Source organism: Gracilinanus agilis, chromosome 1 (assembly GCF_016433145.1).
Source record: "Gracilinanus agilis isolate LMUSP501 chromosome 1, AgileGrace, whole genome shotgun sequence".
Lineage (NCBI taxonomy): Eukaryota > Metazoa > Chordata > Mammalia > Didelphimorphia > Didelphidae > Gracilinanus > Gracilinanus agilis.
Genome location: NC_058130.1, coordinates 90,545,348 through 90,562,472, shown reverse-complemented (window position 1 = coordinate 90,562,472; position 17,125 = coordinate 90,545,348). Strand labels below are relative to the sequence as shown.

At 47.2% G+C, this 17,125-nt stretch overlaps 1 protein-coding gene across 1 annotated transcript in view; it reads right to left on the bottom strand.

Moving 5' to 3' along the window:
* Positions 1-7,590: 7,590 nt before the first annotated feature.
* Positions 7,591-17,125, bottom strand: part of MST1R (macrophage stimulating 1 receptor) — a 39,807-nt gene continuing 30,272 nt past the window's right edge. The window contains exons 16-23 of the mRNA XM_044676771.1: positions 13,968-14,051; positions 13,686-13,883; positions 13,042-13,122; positions 12,324-12,505; positions 11,699-11,808; positions 11,148-11,313; positions 9,761-9,897; positions 7,591-8,852 (exon numbers count right to left, since the gene is read on the bottom strand). Coding sequence (XP_044532706.1) covers positions 8,522-8,852; positions 9,761-9,897; positions 11,148-11,313; positions 11,699-11,808; positions 12,324-12,505; positions 13,042-13,122; positions 13,686-13,883; positions 13,968-14,051 — 1,289 coding nt within the window. The 3' untranslated portion in view covers positions 7,591-8,521. The remainder of the gene's footprint in view (positions 8,853-9,760; positions 9,898-11,147; positions 11,314-11,698; positions 11,809-12,323; positions 12,506-13,041; positions 13,123-13,685; positions 13,884-13,967; positions 14,052-17,125) is intronic.

Genomic DNA, 17,125 nt, shown 5'->3' with positions numbered 1-17,125 from the left:
GGGGGGCTCTCTCTGTTTCTCTGCCTAAATGCCCCCTCCCACAGCCCCACAGCTCGCCTGGAATCGTGCTGAGTCCTGGAGTCTGTCCAATTTCCTAGGGAGAGGAGGCTGAATTAGGGGAGACTATGAGCCAGCCTACGTGAAAACAGCACAGGCAGTTCAGGTGTGAGTATGTGTGTGTCCTGGAATCCTTCTAGACATCTTGCTGCCATAACTACCCAGTGACAGCTGAGAGAGGAGGCGGAAGGGCTTCCTCTTGTCTCACTGGACCAGGAACTTGAGAATATGATGCCAGCTTCTCTCCCTTTCTGAGTACCCCTGCCAGACATAACCTCCCAGATTCCCCTAATTATCATGGTTTTTAAAAAAGTCTTCCCTTCTGTGTTAGTATCATTTCTAAGATAGAAGAGTGACAGGGGCATGGCAATTGGAATTAAGTGACTTGCCCAGGGTCACACAGCTAGGACATGTCCGAGGCCATCTCTAGTCCTGGTCCTTCCATCTCTAGTCCTGGTGCTCTGACCACTGGGCTACCTGGCTGCTTTATCCTCCTGCTTCTTGAGTTTATTTAAAATTTTAAAACCCTTACCTTCCATCTTGGAGCCAATACTATGTATTGGCTCCAAGGCAAAAGAGTGGTAAGGGTAGGTAATGGGGATCAAGTGACTTGCCCAGGGTCACACAGCTGTGAAGTGTCTGAGGCCAGATTCTGCTTCTTGAGTTTAAACCAAAGGACATGGCTTGGGACATAGTCCAGGAAAGGGGAAGGATCCTTGAAGAGACACTGTATCCTGGTTGGAGAGAGGCAGCTCTCTCAATGGGAGCTCCCTAAAGGCACCTCCTCTTTTGTCTCCCCTAGACTGAGAGCCCACAGAGAGCAAGGTCCAGCTCTGCTATCCCTTTGCCTCTCCCTGAGGGCAGAACCTGCTCCTCTGACTCCCTCTTTAAGTGTGATCTCCTAAGCTTGATTCATCACTCTTGTAATAGATAACAGAAGAAGGGAAGAGAGCTATATGAGGCAGATGGGAGTTTAGGGAGAAGATAGGGACTCAGGGATGGGTTGGACACTCAGGGAATAGAAGCACAATCAATTATTCAATCACCAAGCATCTATCGAATTCCTGCAATAGGATAGTTGTTAGAGAAACAGTTAGGTGGCATAGTGGATAGAGCACTGAGTTCAAATCTGGATTCAGAAACTTTCTGGTTGTGTGACCCTAGACAAGTCACTTAGCTCTGTTTGCCTTAGTTTCCTCTTCTGTGAAATGAACTAGAGAAGGAAGTTGCAAACCTCTCCAGTATTTCTGCCAAGAAAACCTCAAAAAGGGTCATGAAGAGTCAGACATGAATAAAGTCTAAACAACAACAAAGGCAAGCAAAGATGACGAATTCAACGTGTCCAAAATTCCCCTCCTATTTTAGTACTTTTAAGGGCTTTTTGTTGAATTTGGGATTAGAATCTCAAAGCCAGACTGGGTATATGACATTTTTCCTTTGCTCACTCATCCCAATTACTTCTAATCCCCCTTCCTTTGGTCTTTTTTTTTTTAACTCTTACATTCAGTCCCAATAACAACTCAAAAACAAAAGACAAATTGAGGATAAGTGACTTTCCCAGAGTCACACAGCTAGTAAGTATCTGAGTACAGATTTGAACCCAGGTCCTCCCAACTCCAGGCCTAGATATTCTATTCATTGTGCCACCTAGCTGCAACTTTCTCTTAGTTTTACTGCTGCTCCCAATTTCCCTGCCCCCAGAGGGTTTCCCGAATCCCTTAGAGTAGAGCCTGGAAGTCAGTAATTACAGACTCGAAGTTAGAAGAAACCTCAGACCATCAAGTCAAACTTAAATCCCTGAACAGTGTCCCACCAAATGGTCATCCAGCTTCCAGCTGAAGAACTCCCAGCAATGAGGAGCTCACTACTGCTGGAGTTTAGACAGCTTTCTTAGGTCAAGCAGAATATATCTAATCTCCCTTCCCCATGGCAGCCTTTCAGATGTTTGGAAGACAAAAATTGTGCCTCCAATTAAGTCTTCTCTTCTCCAGACTAAACAACCTTCCATCGATCCTCAGATGACGCCAGTCTCATGACATTCTGTTCTCTTTTTTCTGGATAGACTTTATTTTGTTAAAATCCTTCCTAAAACAGTCCAAACCCTAGATGTGGGTTCACACTCACAGTGTGACCCCTGGACAAATCTTTTATTCCTCTACTTTCTTTGTCTGTAAAATACGGATGGTCTTGCCTGCCCATAAATCTTCAATTGAAAAATGGACCTAAAAAAGTGGATAGAGAGCCAGGACAAGGGAGATCTTGGATTCAAATCTGATCTCAGTCACTTCCTAGCTTTGGGACTCTGGACAAATCACTTAACCCTAATTGCTTAGCTATTATTGCTCTTTTGCCTTGGAACCAATACTTAGTACTGATTTTAAAACAGATGGTACAGGTTTGATTAAAAAAATTTTTTTTAAGGTTTAACACCATATATTATTATAATTATATGTTTCCCACAGGTTCTACCTAGAAATCTGTTGGAGATGAAACCCTGATGATTTCACTGGGCCACCTAGCTGCCCCTTTCCCTTAGTCTTAGTACCACTCCTAATTCCCTGCCCCCAAAGGATTTCCTCCATCTCCTAGAGGGGGCCCTGGAAGTCAATCGTTACAGGAGGAAGCTAGAAGAAACCTCCAAGAAAGGCTTGGAACCCAGTTTGGCTCTACTCCCAAGTCCTTTATTTCTTTTGTTCACAAGTAAAGTGGTCAAGTGGGGAGTGTGTAATAATTAAAATTAAATTATGAGGCTGTTTGTAGCTTTAGTAACTTTATTAAATCAATTATTACAAGTGGGATGTATAAAGGAGAAGGAGGAAGTGAGCCCTTGGGCTGAACTCAAAGCCCTTCAGAGAGATGGTTGAAACCAATGACAACTGATCATGGGGACCCATTCGGTCCATTCTGCTCCTCCCCCAGCTGCTAAAACAGGTGTTTCTGGGGCAGCTGGGTAGCTCAGTGGAGTGAGAGTCAGGCCTAGAGACAGGAGGTCCTAGGTTCAAACCCAGCCTCAGCCACTTCCCAGCTGTGTGACCCTGGGCAAGTCACTTGACCCCCATTGCCCACCCTTACAAATCTTCCACCTATGAGACAATACACCGAAGTACAAGGGTTTAAAAAAAACAAACAAAAAAAAAACAAAAAACCAGGTGTTTCTCTGGTGAACACCTTGTGGGAATTTCTTCTCTGAAAGAGAACAATTCCTCCCTAATCTTGGGATCACAGGATTTAGAGGCAGAAGAGAACTTACAGATGACCTAGTCCAAGTCTCTCCTTTTACAGAGCAAGTGACAGGAGCCCAGGGAGGGAGGAGGGAAAGGCACGTTGCCCGAGATGCCAGAGCTAATGAGGGCCAGAACCAGCACTGCTTTGGAGTGAGGTCCATGGCCCTTCCCACGTGTCTGAGCATCTTGCCCACCAGAAGGACTTATCTCCTCTGGGTCTCTCGGCACAGTGCGGATCAACCAGGCACATAAAAAGGCTCTGGAAGATCTTAATGAGGAATTAACAGCCTGATATTAAGGGCAGCATCCAACCCAGAGCTAGGTCAGAGCTAAGCCCAAATTTACAGTTTAATGGGGAACTTCATTGTCTAGAGGATAGCTATTAAAAATGATAGCTGGAGGGCTTGGAGGGAGATGGAGACCAGGCCTCATTCTTTTTTCACTGAACGCACCCAGGCTGGAATTGCAGCTGTTCCCCATTGCCCGGAGCAGCAGGTGACCTTCAGCCTCTGTCAAACCATGCATGGATGGCCGGTGGCCTCCTCTCCCCACCACCCTGGGTGCACCACTGGACACCCATGCTTCTGAACGGTGCTGTCTAGGATGCTGAGGCTCCTGAAAGGTTGCTTCTAAGAATTATTAATAACAGCAACTGATCATAAAAACTTAAATGTTTTTAAAGGGTTTTATAGGCATCATTCCCAAGTAGCTAGTTGGTGCAGTGGATGAAATACTGGATCTGGAATTGGGACTTCTCTGTTAATCTAAAAATGAAATCCAGCTGCAGACATTTACAAGCTATGTGACCCTGGAAAAGTCATTCGAGCTTTGTCTACCTCAATTTCCTCAACTGTAAAATGGGGATAATAATAGCACTTAACTCACAGGGTTCTTGAGAAGATCAAATTAGTACAAAGTACTTTGTAAACTTTAAGGTGATATAGAAAATGCTATCGGTGATGGGATCTGAACCCAGGTCCTCCTGGCTCCAAATCCAGCACACTATCCATTATCTAGAAAAGGCTTTGGAAAATTCCATGCCCATATTCTAGTAAGTCTGGGGCAACTAGACAAAGTTTAAGAGTTAGGGGGAAGCTAAGTGGTGGATCAGTGGATTGAGAGCCCGACCTATAGATGGGAGGCCCTGGGTTCAAATCTGACCTCAGACACTTCTTAACTGTGTGATCTTGGACAAGTCACTTAACTCCTATTGCCTAACCTTTAGCACTCATCTGCCTTGGAACCAATACATAGTACTGATTCTAAGGTGGAAGGTAAGGGTGTTTTTTTAAAGCATTGGATCTACAATGAGGGAGATGCTAGTTATGTCATCCTCTGCCTTACCCAGCCTACATGATGAGCACTGGGCTTAGATCTGGGGGCTGTGTTTTAGGAAGGACAATGACAGATGTGGAACTCTCCAAAAAATGATAGCCCAGATGAGGATAGAGTTCCTCATGCATTAATTACAGGGATCAGGGTAAGAAAAGTAACCCAGAGGAGGCAGCTAGTATTAGCAGAGTAGATGGAGAGCCAGACCTGGAGATAGAAAGTCCTGAGTTCAAATATGACCTCAGCCACTTCCTAGCATCATATGATCCTGGGCAAGTCACATAAGCCACATTGTCTAGCCCTTAACCACTCTTCTGCCTTGGAACCAATACATGGTATTGATTTTTAAGATGGAAGGTTTAAGTGTTTAAAAAAAAAAGTCAGAGTCTTCCAACTCTAGAGACCATGCTTGGGTCCCAAAAGTCCCACCCTAGGAGCCTGTGTTTCACTCTGCCTCCTTTCTCATATCCCCAGAGGAGCTCAGAATGAAAAAGGAATTCTTTCGGTGGAGATCCGGAAGGGCAGATGATATAACTCCAATTCCCTCATGATCAGAGGTGGGCAAGAAGCCACTTTCCTTCTGGAGCCAGAATGAGAGGGCGTGGTACAATGGAGTCACTGGGAATTACGGAGAAAAGCCAAAAAGGCTAAACAGTTCCAGCTCTCAAGGAGTCCCTAATCCAATGGAGGAGCCAACATGCTAATAGATACATAAACAAGATGGAGACAGGATTAGCTGGGGGGAGTTTCAGAGGGAAGACATTAACATTGAGGAGGACTGGGAAGAAGATGAGCATTTAGCTGAGACTTGAAGAAAGTCAGGGAAGAAAGGAAGCAGAGAGGAGGAGGGAAGGAGCGAGTTCCCAGCCTGGGAACAGCCAGAGAAAATGTTCACAGTCCAGAGATGGAGCATCATGTTCAAGGAACAGCAAAGAAGACCAGTATTCCTGAATCCAAAGATCTGTGGAGGGGAGTAAGATGGAAGAAGCCTGGAAAGGGAGGCAGCTAGGTAGCACAATGGATAGAGTACCAAGCTTGGCATCAGGAGGACCTGGGTTCAAATCTGGATTCTGACACTATTTGTGTGACCCTGGGCAAGTCACTTAATCCAAATTGCCTAGCTCTTGCCACTCTTCTTAGTGTCAAAATTGACGTTGAGTCAGAAGGTAAAGGTTTAAAAAAGAAGACTGGAAAGGTAGGAAAAGGCCAGGTTAAGAAGGGCTTTACAAGTCAGAGGATTTAATATTTGATTCTGGAGGTAATAGGGAGCTACTGGAGTTTATTAAATAGGGTTTATTAAGGATTAATGATTAAAATAGTGTTTATTAAGTAATAGACCTTTCTAGAAGATCACTTTGACAGCTGAGTTTTATGTCAACCTGACTCAGTTTACCAACCTCACCAGCTGTTCCCGGCTGAGAAGCTGAGGGGAGCCTAGACCCTGACCCTGGGTTAAACAGATTAAACCCCGATCCTACCAACTTGTCTCTCAAAATGTCAGTGATCTCACAAGGCAGGGGATTCAACCAGGGACTGGGGATGATGGCTCAACACCCTCCGTTCCTCCCCTTGGAGCTCAGAGCCCACATCCTATTGACAGCGAGTCCCGGGGTTTTATAGCATGTGACTTGAGCTATATACTCTGGTTGACTAGATAATAGAATCAGAATTTTCCAGCTGGGAAGGACCTCAGAGATAACTGACCCAACGCTTTCATTTTATAGATGGGGAAACTGAGGCTGCCCAGAAAAAGGAAGAGACTGACCCGAAGTTCTCTTTCTCCTACTATCAACCAAAGTCTAGAAAGTCAACGAGGTTTTGGGGTGGAAGATGCAGATAATTGCTCTGACCTAGGCACCCCCCCCCAGTTAGACTCAGAGAAACTGAGCCAGGATACTCCAGGGACGAGAGAGCTGGGGGTCCCAGCCTGGTTGGAGCCATTTAACAGGTGAATAGTAGACTTTCTGAATTAGATCTGGTCTGGGGATGGAGTGAGCAGGATGAAGGTAGGAGAGGAGAGCTCCACATCTTGGATATTTAGCAGTTTCAGCCTTCTCTGCCTCGCTAGTCAGCCTGAGAACCGCCCTCCCCCGTTCCCCCAGCAGCCCCTTCTGGGGAAAGCAGCCATTCAGGGGCCCCCAGTCCCCGCCTGGCCTGCTGTGCTGATGGCCTTGAGGCTGGTATAAATAGAAGTCTGAATGCCTTGGTTACAATAGATGGCTCACCCTCACCCTCCTCCTTCCTCTCCCAAGCCCCCCTCCCTACAGATTCCCAGCCTCCCTCCCCCCAACTCAGCTGAGACAGTGTGGACAGAAGTGGGGGGATGGTGGCTAGGCTAGGGAATCACGGGCTAACGTCCAGATTTAGCCCAAGGAGGAGGGCCAACAGTCAGCATCGGATGGGCCTGAGATCCAGAATCTCCAAACATCGGGGTGGGAAGGAAGGGGGAAGCGGTGATTTTAGAGCTTCCCTAATCTGGGTCTTCACTTTCCAGGGGAAGGAAATGAGACCCAGAGGAAGGGTTTGGTCAAGGTCACCTGGGCTTGGCTTCTGACTCTACGGTCAGTCTGATTTCCAGCTTCCTCCCAATTCCCATTCTCTTCCTGCTCCCCAGCCTCCTCTTGTCCGGGGAGAAGACAGCTGCCAAGCTGCTTTATCCTAACAACTGGCCAAGTAAACGAGAGGGTGCAAGAGGGCAGAGTCCCTGGGAATAGAAAGTCAGGCAAATGGGACAGCTAGGAGGTTCAGTGGATAGTGTGTCCAGCCTAGAGACAGGATGTCCTGGGTTCAAATATGGCCTCAGACACTTCCTAGCCATGTGACCCTGGGCAAGTCACTTAACCCCTATTGCCCATCCCTTAAATTCTGTTTTAGCGCCATTATTAAGATAGAAAGTAAAGATTTAAAAAATAAAGGCAGACAAGCAAATAAAAAACCAGTCCCTGATCTGGAGGAGCTCATAATTTAATGGGGGAGACAACATGCAGACAAATATAATATACAAACAAGATAGACAGAGAAAGCAGGGATGATCTCAGAGGGAAGACACTAAAATTAAGGTGGATCAGGGAAGGATTATTCTTAGAGACAGTGGGACTCTAGAACAATCTGTATTGGTGGGACTCTAGAACAATCTGTATTGGTGGGACTCTAGAACAATCTGTATTGGTGAGACTCTAGAACAATCTGTATTGGTGGGACTCTAGAACAAAGTGTATTCTCAAAAAAAGCCAAGAGAGCTTACTGTTTGACCTCCAGTGAATGAAGCAATATTGGTGGAAATTTAGGCAACAGTGGGAGGAACTTATTTGGGGCCAGGGAGGATCATCAGTCATAATCTAAGGCCAGCCCTTCCCCAGGCTGCCTGGAAATATAAAGTACAAAGGAAATGAGGGGACAGTGAAAACCAAGGAACGATTTTCTCCTTGCCACTCGTGTCCCCCTCTTTCTATCGGGGACCGGAAGGAAGATGTGGGTCCAACGCATTATCCTCGGCCTTCTACGGACTTTGGAGCTAGTGAATGACAGCTCTGGGCCTCAGTCTTCATACCATCTAAAAAGGATCATGTCCCTATCCTTTCCTCAGAGGGAAGGAGGGGATAAATGACCATCTTTGTCCCGTAACAACCAGGACTGTAACTGAGGAGCTGGGTCAGGATTCCTGAGCAGGGAGAGCCACCTCGAAGGTCCTGAAATGTTCTATCTACATTTCTCCCTGAGTACCAAAAATCAGGGAGCCCTGAGTCAGAGAGCCAACCATGGAGCGGGTCAAGGGCTGTCTGAGGCTCTTTGCTCAGTTTCCCTGAGCTGCCCATTCTGGGTTCCCAGGCCTCCAGGTCCAGGCTTTTGGTTCCCCTTTGGGGAGATCTTTATCCTGATCTGGATGTCATTCCTTGCAACAACAGCTGTCATGTAGAGCTCTCTAGTGTGAGGAAAGTGAGTGGAGGGGCCGAGAGGGGCCGGGGTCCCCCCTTTTGCTTGCAGGCCTCCTTTGCCTCAGCCTTTTCCCCTGGATCTTCAGGCTCTTCCTCTTCCTCCTCACTCCGATCCAACTCATCTTCAGAGCTGGGGCAAGGGGGCAGGATGGGACCACTCTCCAGGTTCACATAGCCACTGTGCAGGTTGACATAATGTTCCCCCCGCAGGGAGACTGAGACACACTCCACCTCTCTCACCAGCACCCCAAAGGTTGGCCGCTCTGTGGGAACAGCATTCCAGCACTGGAGCATCACTTCATACCTGTAAGGGACAGACATCCTCAGACCACCGCAACCAAAGCCCCCAATCTCATCTTTTTTCTTTAAATCCTTACTTTCCATCTTAGAATCAATACTAAGTATCAGTTCTAAGACAGAAGAGCAGAAAGGGCTAGGCTGTGGGGTTAAATGACTTGCCCAGGGTCACACAGCCAGGAAGTATCTGAGGCCACATTTGAACCCAGGACCTTCCATCTCTGGGCCTGACACTCTATCCACTGAGCCACCCAGCTGCTCCAATCCACCCCTCTGCCCCTACCTCCTCAGACCTTGTCTTAATGATTACTCTTGTTCCCTGAGCTCGGATCCCAAATCAATAAGACTTACTAAACATCAGAGCTTAGTAGGGTTCTTACAGATCAACCAGTTGCACCCCTTTCATTTTACAAAGGGGAAACTGAGGCCACAAGACAGGGAAAGAATTATTCAAGGTTCTAGTAAGTTAGGGTTAGAGCTGGGTCTAAATTCTAAGTGTCTCCTCTCCCAGGCCAGGGGTCTGCCTTTCCACTCAATGACATGACTGCCCGAGGGAACTCATTTTGAGTCCTGATTCTCTCATTCAGACTGTATGAGCCTGAGCAAGTACTTCTTTAGGGCCTCATCATCTCCTTGTTAAATGAGGTGAACAGGGGATCCCTGAATTCCTTTCTAGTTCTGATCCATAAATTTCTGGCTCCAAAGAAGAGGACTGGAAACATAGAATTTAGAGCTGAAAGGGACCTTTACTAGTCTGACCCCCTTATTTTACAGAGATGGACTGTGATCCTAGAGAATATTTCAAAACCTCAAGAAACTGAGGTATCCTGACACCCAGCCCACAAGTGGCAGCCCCATTCCCTATTCCCTAAAGTGAATTGTTCCCCACTTCTCTAGTACCCTCATAGTACTCACAGGGCATCAGGGCAGTACTCAGGCTGAGGTAGACGTCGGCCCTTTGCCAGGAAATGGGCAATGTCAAAGGGGTCGATGTTGGGATATGGGGATGCCCCTCGAGTCAGCAGCTCCCAAAGGAGGACACCAAAGGACCACTGGGGATGAAGAGGGCAGGGTATTAGGAGAGCTGATGGCTAGCCACTTTAACTGTTCTTCCATTTGTTCTCTATTCTGTAGGCCAAGAATGGTCCCCCCTCCCAAATCCCCCAAAGGATCCCCATGGCTACAGATGAGGTGCCCTCCACACTTATGGAAGGCCTTATAACCTCTTTCTTTTTTAAGCCCTTTCCTTCCATTTTAAAATCAATACTGTGTATTGAAGGTAGAAGAGCAGTAAGGGCTAAATAATGGGGGTTAAGTGGCTTGCCCATGGTCACATAGTTAGGAAGTATCTGAGGCTAGATTTGAACCCAGGACTTCTTGTTTCTGGGCCTAGCTCTCAATCCACTGACCACCTACCTGCCCCTCCCCAATAACCTTTAAATGAGACTTTGGCCTTCTACATTTCTTCCTCTCTTCCCCCTGGATCCTCAAGCTCCATCCCCCAAAACTACCCTCCTGAAATCTTTGCTTTTGCTCCTCCACTCAGACCCCTTCCAAAGAAATACATCTCTACTCGACAGAGAGGGGAAACTGAGGCCCAGGAGTGGTAGCAATGTCAGAGACTTTATGGACTCTAGAGCCAATCCTTGATTATCTGCCCATGGGGAGGGAAGGAGGAGGAGGTGAATCACCTTGAGGATTGTCTGTGGTAACTGAATAATAGTCATACTCATGCCAATAATGACTCATTTCTAAAGCACTGTGGCATTTACCAAGCACTAAGTGACCAAGGATTATTATCCTGACTCTGACACTGATTAACTGTGTGAGTGACTAGGTACCCCACCTGTACCTCCCAGTGAGAGCTCACAAGGCTGCTGGGAGGAAAGCACCCAAGGATGCCAAGCTAGTATCTGCTGAGCTTATACAGACCCATCCCCATTTCTAGGTTATCTGGGAAGAGTCAGTGCCAAGACAAAGCTGAGGATTTAGAGCTGGAAAGGACCTTTGAGACCACTCATCTAGTCTTTTATAAAAGACAATTAAGGCAACAGGGTCTAGTTATTCACCCAAGATCACACTGCCAACAAGTAGCAGAGAAAAATGAGACTTGGCCATCTGTCCCTTGGTTAAGGTAAATGGTTCTGGAAGGATGGTAGATGAAGAGTTGAAAGGGACCCAGGGCTCCTCATTTTACAGATGAAGAAACTGAGGAAAGTGAAGGGCTACTTGCCCAAAGTCAAACAGGTAAGAGTTGTGCTTAGCTGAGAAGAGGCCCAGTCCCACAGTCCCTGCTTCTTACCACGTCTGATTTGGTCGTGAACTTGTATGTCTGCAAACTCTCCAGGGCCATCCATTTGACTGGTAACCGGGCGTGGCGGTGCTTCCTGACGCTGTAATATTCCTTGTCTAGGATATCCCTGGCGAGGCCGAAGTCAGCCACCTTTACTGTAAATGTCTCATCCAGCCTGGGGAGATAGGTGAGAGAGGCCTCCAGTGCTCTGCTGGCTGCCCTGTTTCCCTCCCCACTGGGGCTTCCTTGGAATAGAACCACAGAACCTGAGAGGTAACTTAACTCAACTCCTCCATTTTACAGATTGGCAAATTAGGGGATTGAGATTTAGAGGGGCAAATGGGACTTGCCCAAGATTACATGGAATGTTAGTACATGGCAGAGTCAGATCTACGGATTTCAAGCCCAGAGTTGTTCCATCTCAGCAAATCCTCTTGGATTTTTCCTAGGTACTGCATGCATCAAAGCTCCCTGACTCAAGTACTGCCCCTGGGATCCTTTCTGCCTTGGCTTGGTCACCCCCTTTTCTCTCTTGGTACTTCCCAAAGCCGGCTCCTCACATGCAATTCCGAGCTGCAAGGTCCCTGTGAACAAATTTCTTCTCAGCCAGGTAGGCCATCCCCCGGGCCACCTGCAACCCGAAGCCAATGAGGTCCTTCACGGTGGGGTTCTGAAAAGACATCACAGCCATCGTCAAGTAGAAGAGCGTAGCGGTAGGGCCAGGTTCTCTTAGGATGCTCAGAGACTTGCCCTTTGGCTTGCTTCCTGGCAATGGCTTAGCTAGTGGGAAAACTGTATGGGAAAGTTTAGGGACAAACAGACCCTTGAAGAGCTAGATGTGGGGAGGAGGGGTAGAGGAAGACCCCAAAGACCTGTGGCATGAGTTAGGGATCTTGGGCAGGTAGGGGAGGTGGTGGGTTAGAGCTGAGGCTCTGTAGCAAGTCAGAAAGGGGCCCTTGGGCAGAGCTTTAGGCTTTTTCCTGGGGCCTTGGAAGAAGAGAACTTGTGCTCTGGCTGGGGAGCCATGGCCCCCTTGGCCTCAGGATGGTGAGGCCTATAACCATAGAGCATCTAGGACCAACTGGGAGAAACCTCAGCAATCATTTTCATCTTGCCTTGCCTTGAGAGACTGTGACCTAGAAAGGAAAGGGAGGTGGGGGGTGGGGTGGTCTGGAGGTCATTTACCCTTTCTGGGGAGCGGATGAAATGCCGCAGGTCCCCATGTTTCATGTAGGGAAGCACCACTCGGGGGAGCCCTTCAGGAGGCAGCAGGATGCCAATGAGTGACAGGACATGGGGGTGACAGAAGCTACGCATGAGCAGGCCCTCCCTCAGGAACTCTTCCACTTCCTCTATCTCTGTGATGCCTGTAGAATACTCAAAATTTCAGTCCAGCTGGGGCCCTGGTCAGAGAGGTTTTCCCTCCACCAAGAGAAGTAGAAAAGGACCAGGCCCCCCCCCCAAAACAAGCATTCACTGAGCCGTCTGCCAGGGAAGCACATTTCTATTCTATTTCCTCACAGATGTAAAGGATTAGAGTGTCACACACCCTGGAGACTGAGTATTATTGTGCCCATTTTACAGAGTGGGAAACTAAGGCCCAGAGAGGGGAAGAGACTTGCCCAAGGTGACCCAGGCAGCATGACTCCAAGTCCAGGGCTTCTCCCCCTGCACAGCAAGAGAAGAAGACACGGTCTCTTCCTCTTCCTTGATAATCTCCATACCCTCCCAATTATTCTCTCCACCCCCAGGGTACCAAATAAGGACCTGACTGCAAAGTTCAAGGAATTCCAAATAGGGTTGACCCAAGCACTACCCAACTGGGTGCACACACATGCACGCGCGTGTGCGCACACACACACACACACACACACACACACACACACACACGGAGCATACTCACGATTCAGTGATTTGATGGCACAGTGGATTCGATTCTGGGAAGAGTCCACATATTCCCCATGGTAGACAACTCCAAAATGGCCTGGGGGTAGAGAAGAGAAAGCTTCCTAGTGAGGTTTGGATGGAGCAAAGGGCAGGAGAAAAACTCAAGGACTTCAGGGATAACCATCTTAAGACCCCACTCAGGGACCAGAATGAACCCGGCCTCATCCCCGTTCCATTTTCTTGGCCTAAGTCTCATGCCACTTGTGTCCATCACCCCAAAGAGCCCAACTTTCCCAATCCCCCCAACTTTGAGTCCTCGGCCTACCCGCTACCCACAAGATGGTCTTGCTGGCCTTCACCTTTGCTGCTGATTTAGTCACTGTGTTTTTTTTTTTTCTAAACCTTTACCTTCCATCTTAGAATCAGTATTGTGTATTGGTTCCAAGACAGAAGAACAGTAAGGGCTAGGCAATGGGGCGAAGTGACTTGCCCAGGGTCACAAAGGAGATCACTTTTCTTAAGGAGATTCTGGGGAAGGAGGTGAGGAGGGAAGGAGATGAATCTCATGCTACCCATTCCATCCCATCCTATCCCGTTTCCCTAGCACAAGCCCCTACCTTTACCCTGACCAGCCCCCGAGACATCCTTGTCAGCCCACACCTTTGCCAATGACTTGATCATCGTGTGTGAAGAGCCTTTCAGGGGGGATGAGGACATCCTTCACCTCAGCCAGGAGCTCAGAATTCAGGTCTCCCATACAGATGGACTTTACCCGAAGGAGGGAGACCCTAGAGCCACTGCTGTTGCCTGTAGGTGATGAAACTTGAAAAAGTCCAGGTCCTACTGTGGGGCTAAGGACTGCAGAGAAATGAAGAGGAAGGGAAATGAGGCGATGAGTAAGCAGGCCCCCTTCCCAGCCTTTCTCTAGGATTACTTCCTTACCAATGCCGTTCCGGTAATCAGTGTCTGACGGAAGCAGGGGCAGAGAGATGGCTGGACGGCTCCTCTCTAGAGAACCTAGTCGGTCTAAGCAAAGAGAGATTTCTGTGAGAGAACAGCCTCTCTCAAGGTATTCAGTGGTGCAGGGCTTTCCATCTCAGGAAGCAAAAGGCTTGGATTTTAGTCCAGGCTAGACCACAAATTCTTAGGCAATTCATATTTCTCTGGACCTCAGTCTACCCATCTGCAAAAAAAAGTGATAATCCATCTTCCCTGCCAGAAAGGGAAAGGGGCAGTCTTGAAAATAAACTGAAGGTTGAGTTAATTGAAGCATTTTTCCCCCAAGAGAGGAGAGGAAGACAATAATAAAGGTCCCCTCCCTCACTCAAAGGGGGAAAAGAAGGAATAACTTAGTTGTCAAGCAGGTACAGAACTCCTTAGCAATCAGGAGACAATGTGACAGTAGTGAGGAAAGCATGGAGAGGGGGTGGCAGCAGCTAGGTGGCTCAGTGGATTGAGAGCCAGGCCTAAAGATGGAATGTTGTGGGTTCAAATGTGACCTCAGACATTTCTTGGCTGTGTGACCCTGGGCAAGTCACTTAACCTCCATTACCTAGACCTTACTGCTCTTCTGCCTTGGAACCAATACAGAGTATTGATTATAAGATGGAAAGTAAGGGTTTATTAAAAAAAAAAAAAGAAAAGAAAAGAAAAGAAAGTATGGGATTTGGAACCAGCAGACTGGGGTTCAAACCCTGGTTCTAAGAATTAGGACCTATACCTCTTCAGGCTTCAGTTTCTCCTTCTGTAAGAGAAAGTTGAACTTAGATTATCTCTCATGTCCCTTCCATATGTGGACCCTTTTCCTGACTGAGAGAGAGCCTCCCTAGGAAACTGGAGGTCTTGAAAGGGCCCCAGCCATTCTCCAGGGAAATTTTCTAGACCAGCAGACTACCCGCGTCTACTTTTTATGGGGCAGCATCTTCATTGTTCTGCTAGTTTGTTTTCCTGGGACTCTAAAAATATTTTATAGCAAGAATCAAATCCCTTGCCAGTAAACCCAGGTCTTATGGCATTGTTTGTTCCTCTCCTGGCTCTTCTGAGCTGAGGCCACAGCTAGACAAGAGGCCTCTGTCCGTCGGTCACTCAATCAAGTGACTCACTAGTCATTAGTCTCTCTCCCTTCCCCATCCTCAGAGACGCCAAAGCACAGATCCCAGCAGTTGGCTCTCCCCTACACATCCAGGTGTATGGAATAAAGCCTTTGGCATCTTTCCTGGTGGCATTGCAGACATGCACTAGAAAAGCCACATGCTGAGTCCACTGAGGCTTTGGTGGCCGTAGCAGATTTAGCAGGGAACAATTAAAATGCTCAGGTTGAGGAGCCCCTGGGGGGTGGATGTCACAGCATAATTCTCCATCTCTTCATTTCTTCCAGGCAAAGCATATTCTTGAGTAACATAATCTCAGGATCTCCATCCTGATGGAAATGCAGCTTGGCAGAGAAGGCATACACTGAGTAGACTTCCCTCATCCCACTTCGGCCACTATAGGAGCCCCAGTGGCTGCTGGCTGGGCAGCTATGCCTGCATACACCTGGGATGGGTGGGGATCAGACTGACACTCCTAGGACACAACTACCAGTGAAATCAATTGTACTATGTTATCACATATGTAACCTTTATCAAAATGCTTACTGTCTTAGGAAGGGAAGGAAAGAATCTAGAACTCAAAATGAGAGAAAACGAATGTTAAAAATTGCTCTGCATGTAATTGGGGAAAAAATAAAATATTACTGGAGCAAATAAAATTTAAATTAAATTTAAATTTAAACTAAAAATTTTAAATTTAAATTTAAAAAAAAGAGAAAGAAATCAACTACTGAATATTCTCCTGGGTCCCTTCCCAGAGATAAAAAGCCAATAATGGCTTCATAAATCTATTGCTGGCTGTGTGACTCTGGGCCCCCAATGCCTAGTCCTTACCACTCTTCTGCCTTAGGATCAATACTTAGTATTGATTCTAAGTCAGAATGTAAGAGATTAAAAAATAATTAATCTATGGCTGCTTATGTTTCTCAGGTAAACAGCTTAATCTGAGTCCTAATTGTTCTTTCCTTAGAATATTCCAGGTACACAAATCTCACTTCTTGTAATCTGCTGCTTTTTGGAGCTCACAGAACCATTTTGTGCCAGAGTCCAAGATCCTCTTGGCTTAGGGTGCCCTTTTTTTTTAATAGCTTTTATAGCCCTAGACTGGCAGGATCACAGATCTAGAGCTAGGAGGGACCTCGAGTCCAACTCTCTCATTTTATAGCTAAGGAAACGGGTCCAGAGAGGGGTGAAGTGATTTGTCCAGTATCACACAGCACCTTATTATGTAGGATTTCTTATAGTTTGACGTGTAAAGCTCATGATAAAGTTCCAACAGCTGCCACTTTTATAGTAGGCAGGTACTTTCCCAGGTGCGAGTTCTGATTCCTGAGGGTCATCGCGACTCGTAGGCCTGTTTTCATTCAGCCAGATTCATCAGCAGTCATTCCTTTCAGACTGAGAGGGGAGGCCTGGTCCAAAGCTATAAAACCTTGCTTCTAACAATCATACCCTCTCCAGAGAAAGCCCCTGGCTCTTCACCCTGCTTCTGTCTTTTAGGGGCCTTCTGGTCACAGATCGACCTCATCCTCCACCATCCAGACGAGTCATTTCTGATACATGGGATGGAGCATCTATTTTCAAATTGGTTCTTCATGTCAAGTAATGCACACTGAACTCAGAGATGACTGGGGCCACAGCTGGTGGGTGGCATCGAATTTAGCACTTGTCAGAACATAAGTCAACAAGATGTTGTCTGTTCTTACCCATAATTAAGCTCTGAACACACAGTCCCCATGTTTTTTAGGGACAGCCCACTTCAAGGCCAATCAAACCAGTTTGTGGATGGGAGAACAGGTGCCCCGATCGATGAGCCTTCTATTGGGGAAACCATTAGCCTCCAACGATCATTGATCTTTCTGGATCTAGGCTGGCATTAGTGTGTGACATAAAAAAAATCTGTGTGGATCCACAAAAACCAACACTGGCATGTGCGTAACACAATGAAAGGCCCGGCTACTTTTCTCATCCCAGCAATTTCCAAAATGTGCCAGGGAGTCTGGGCTGGAT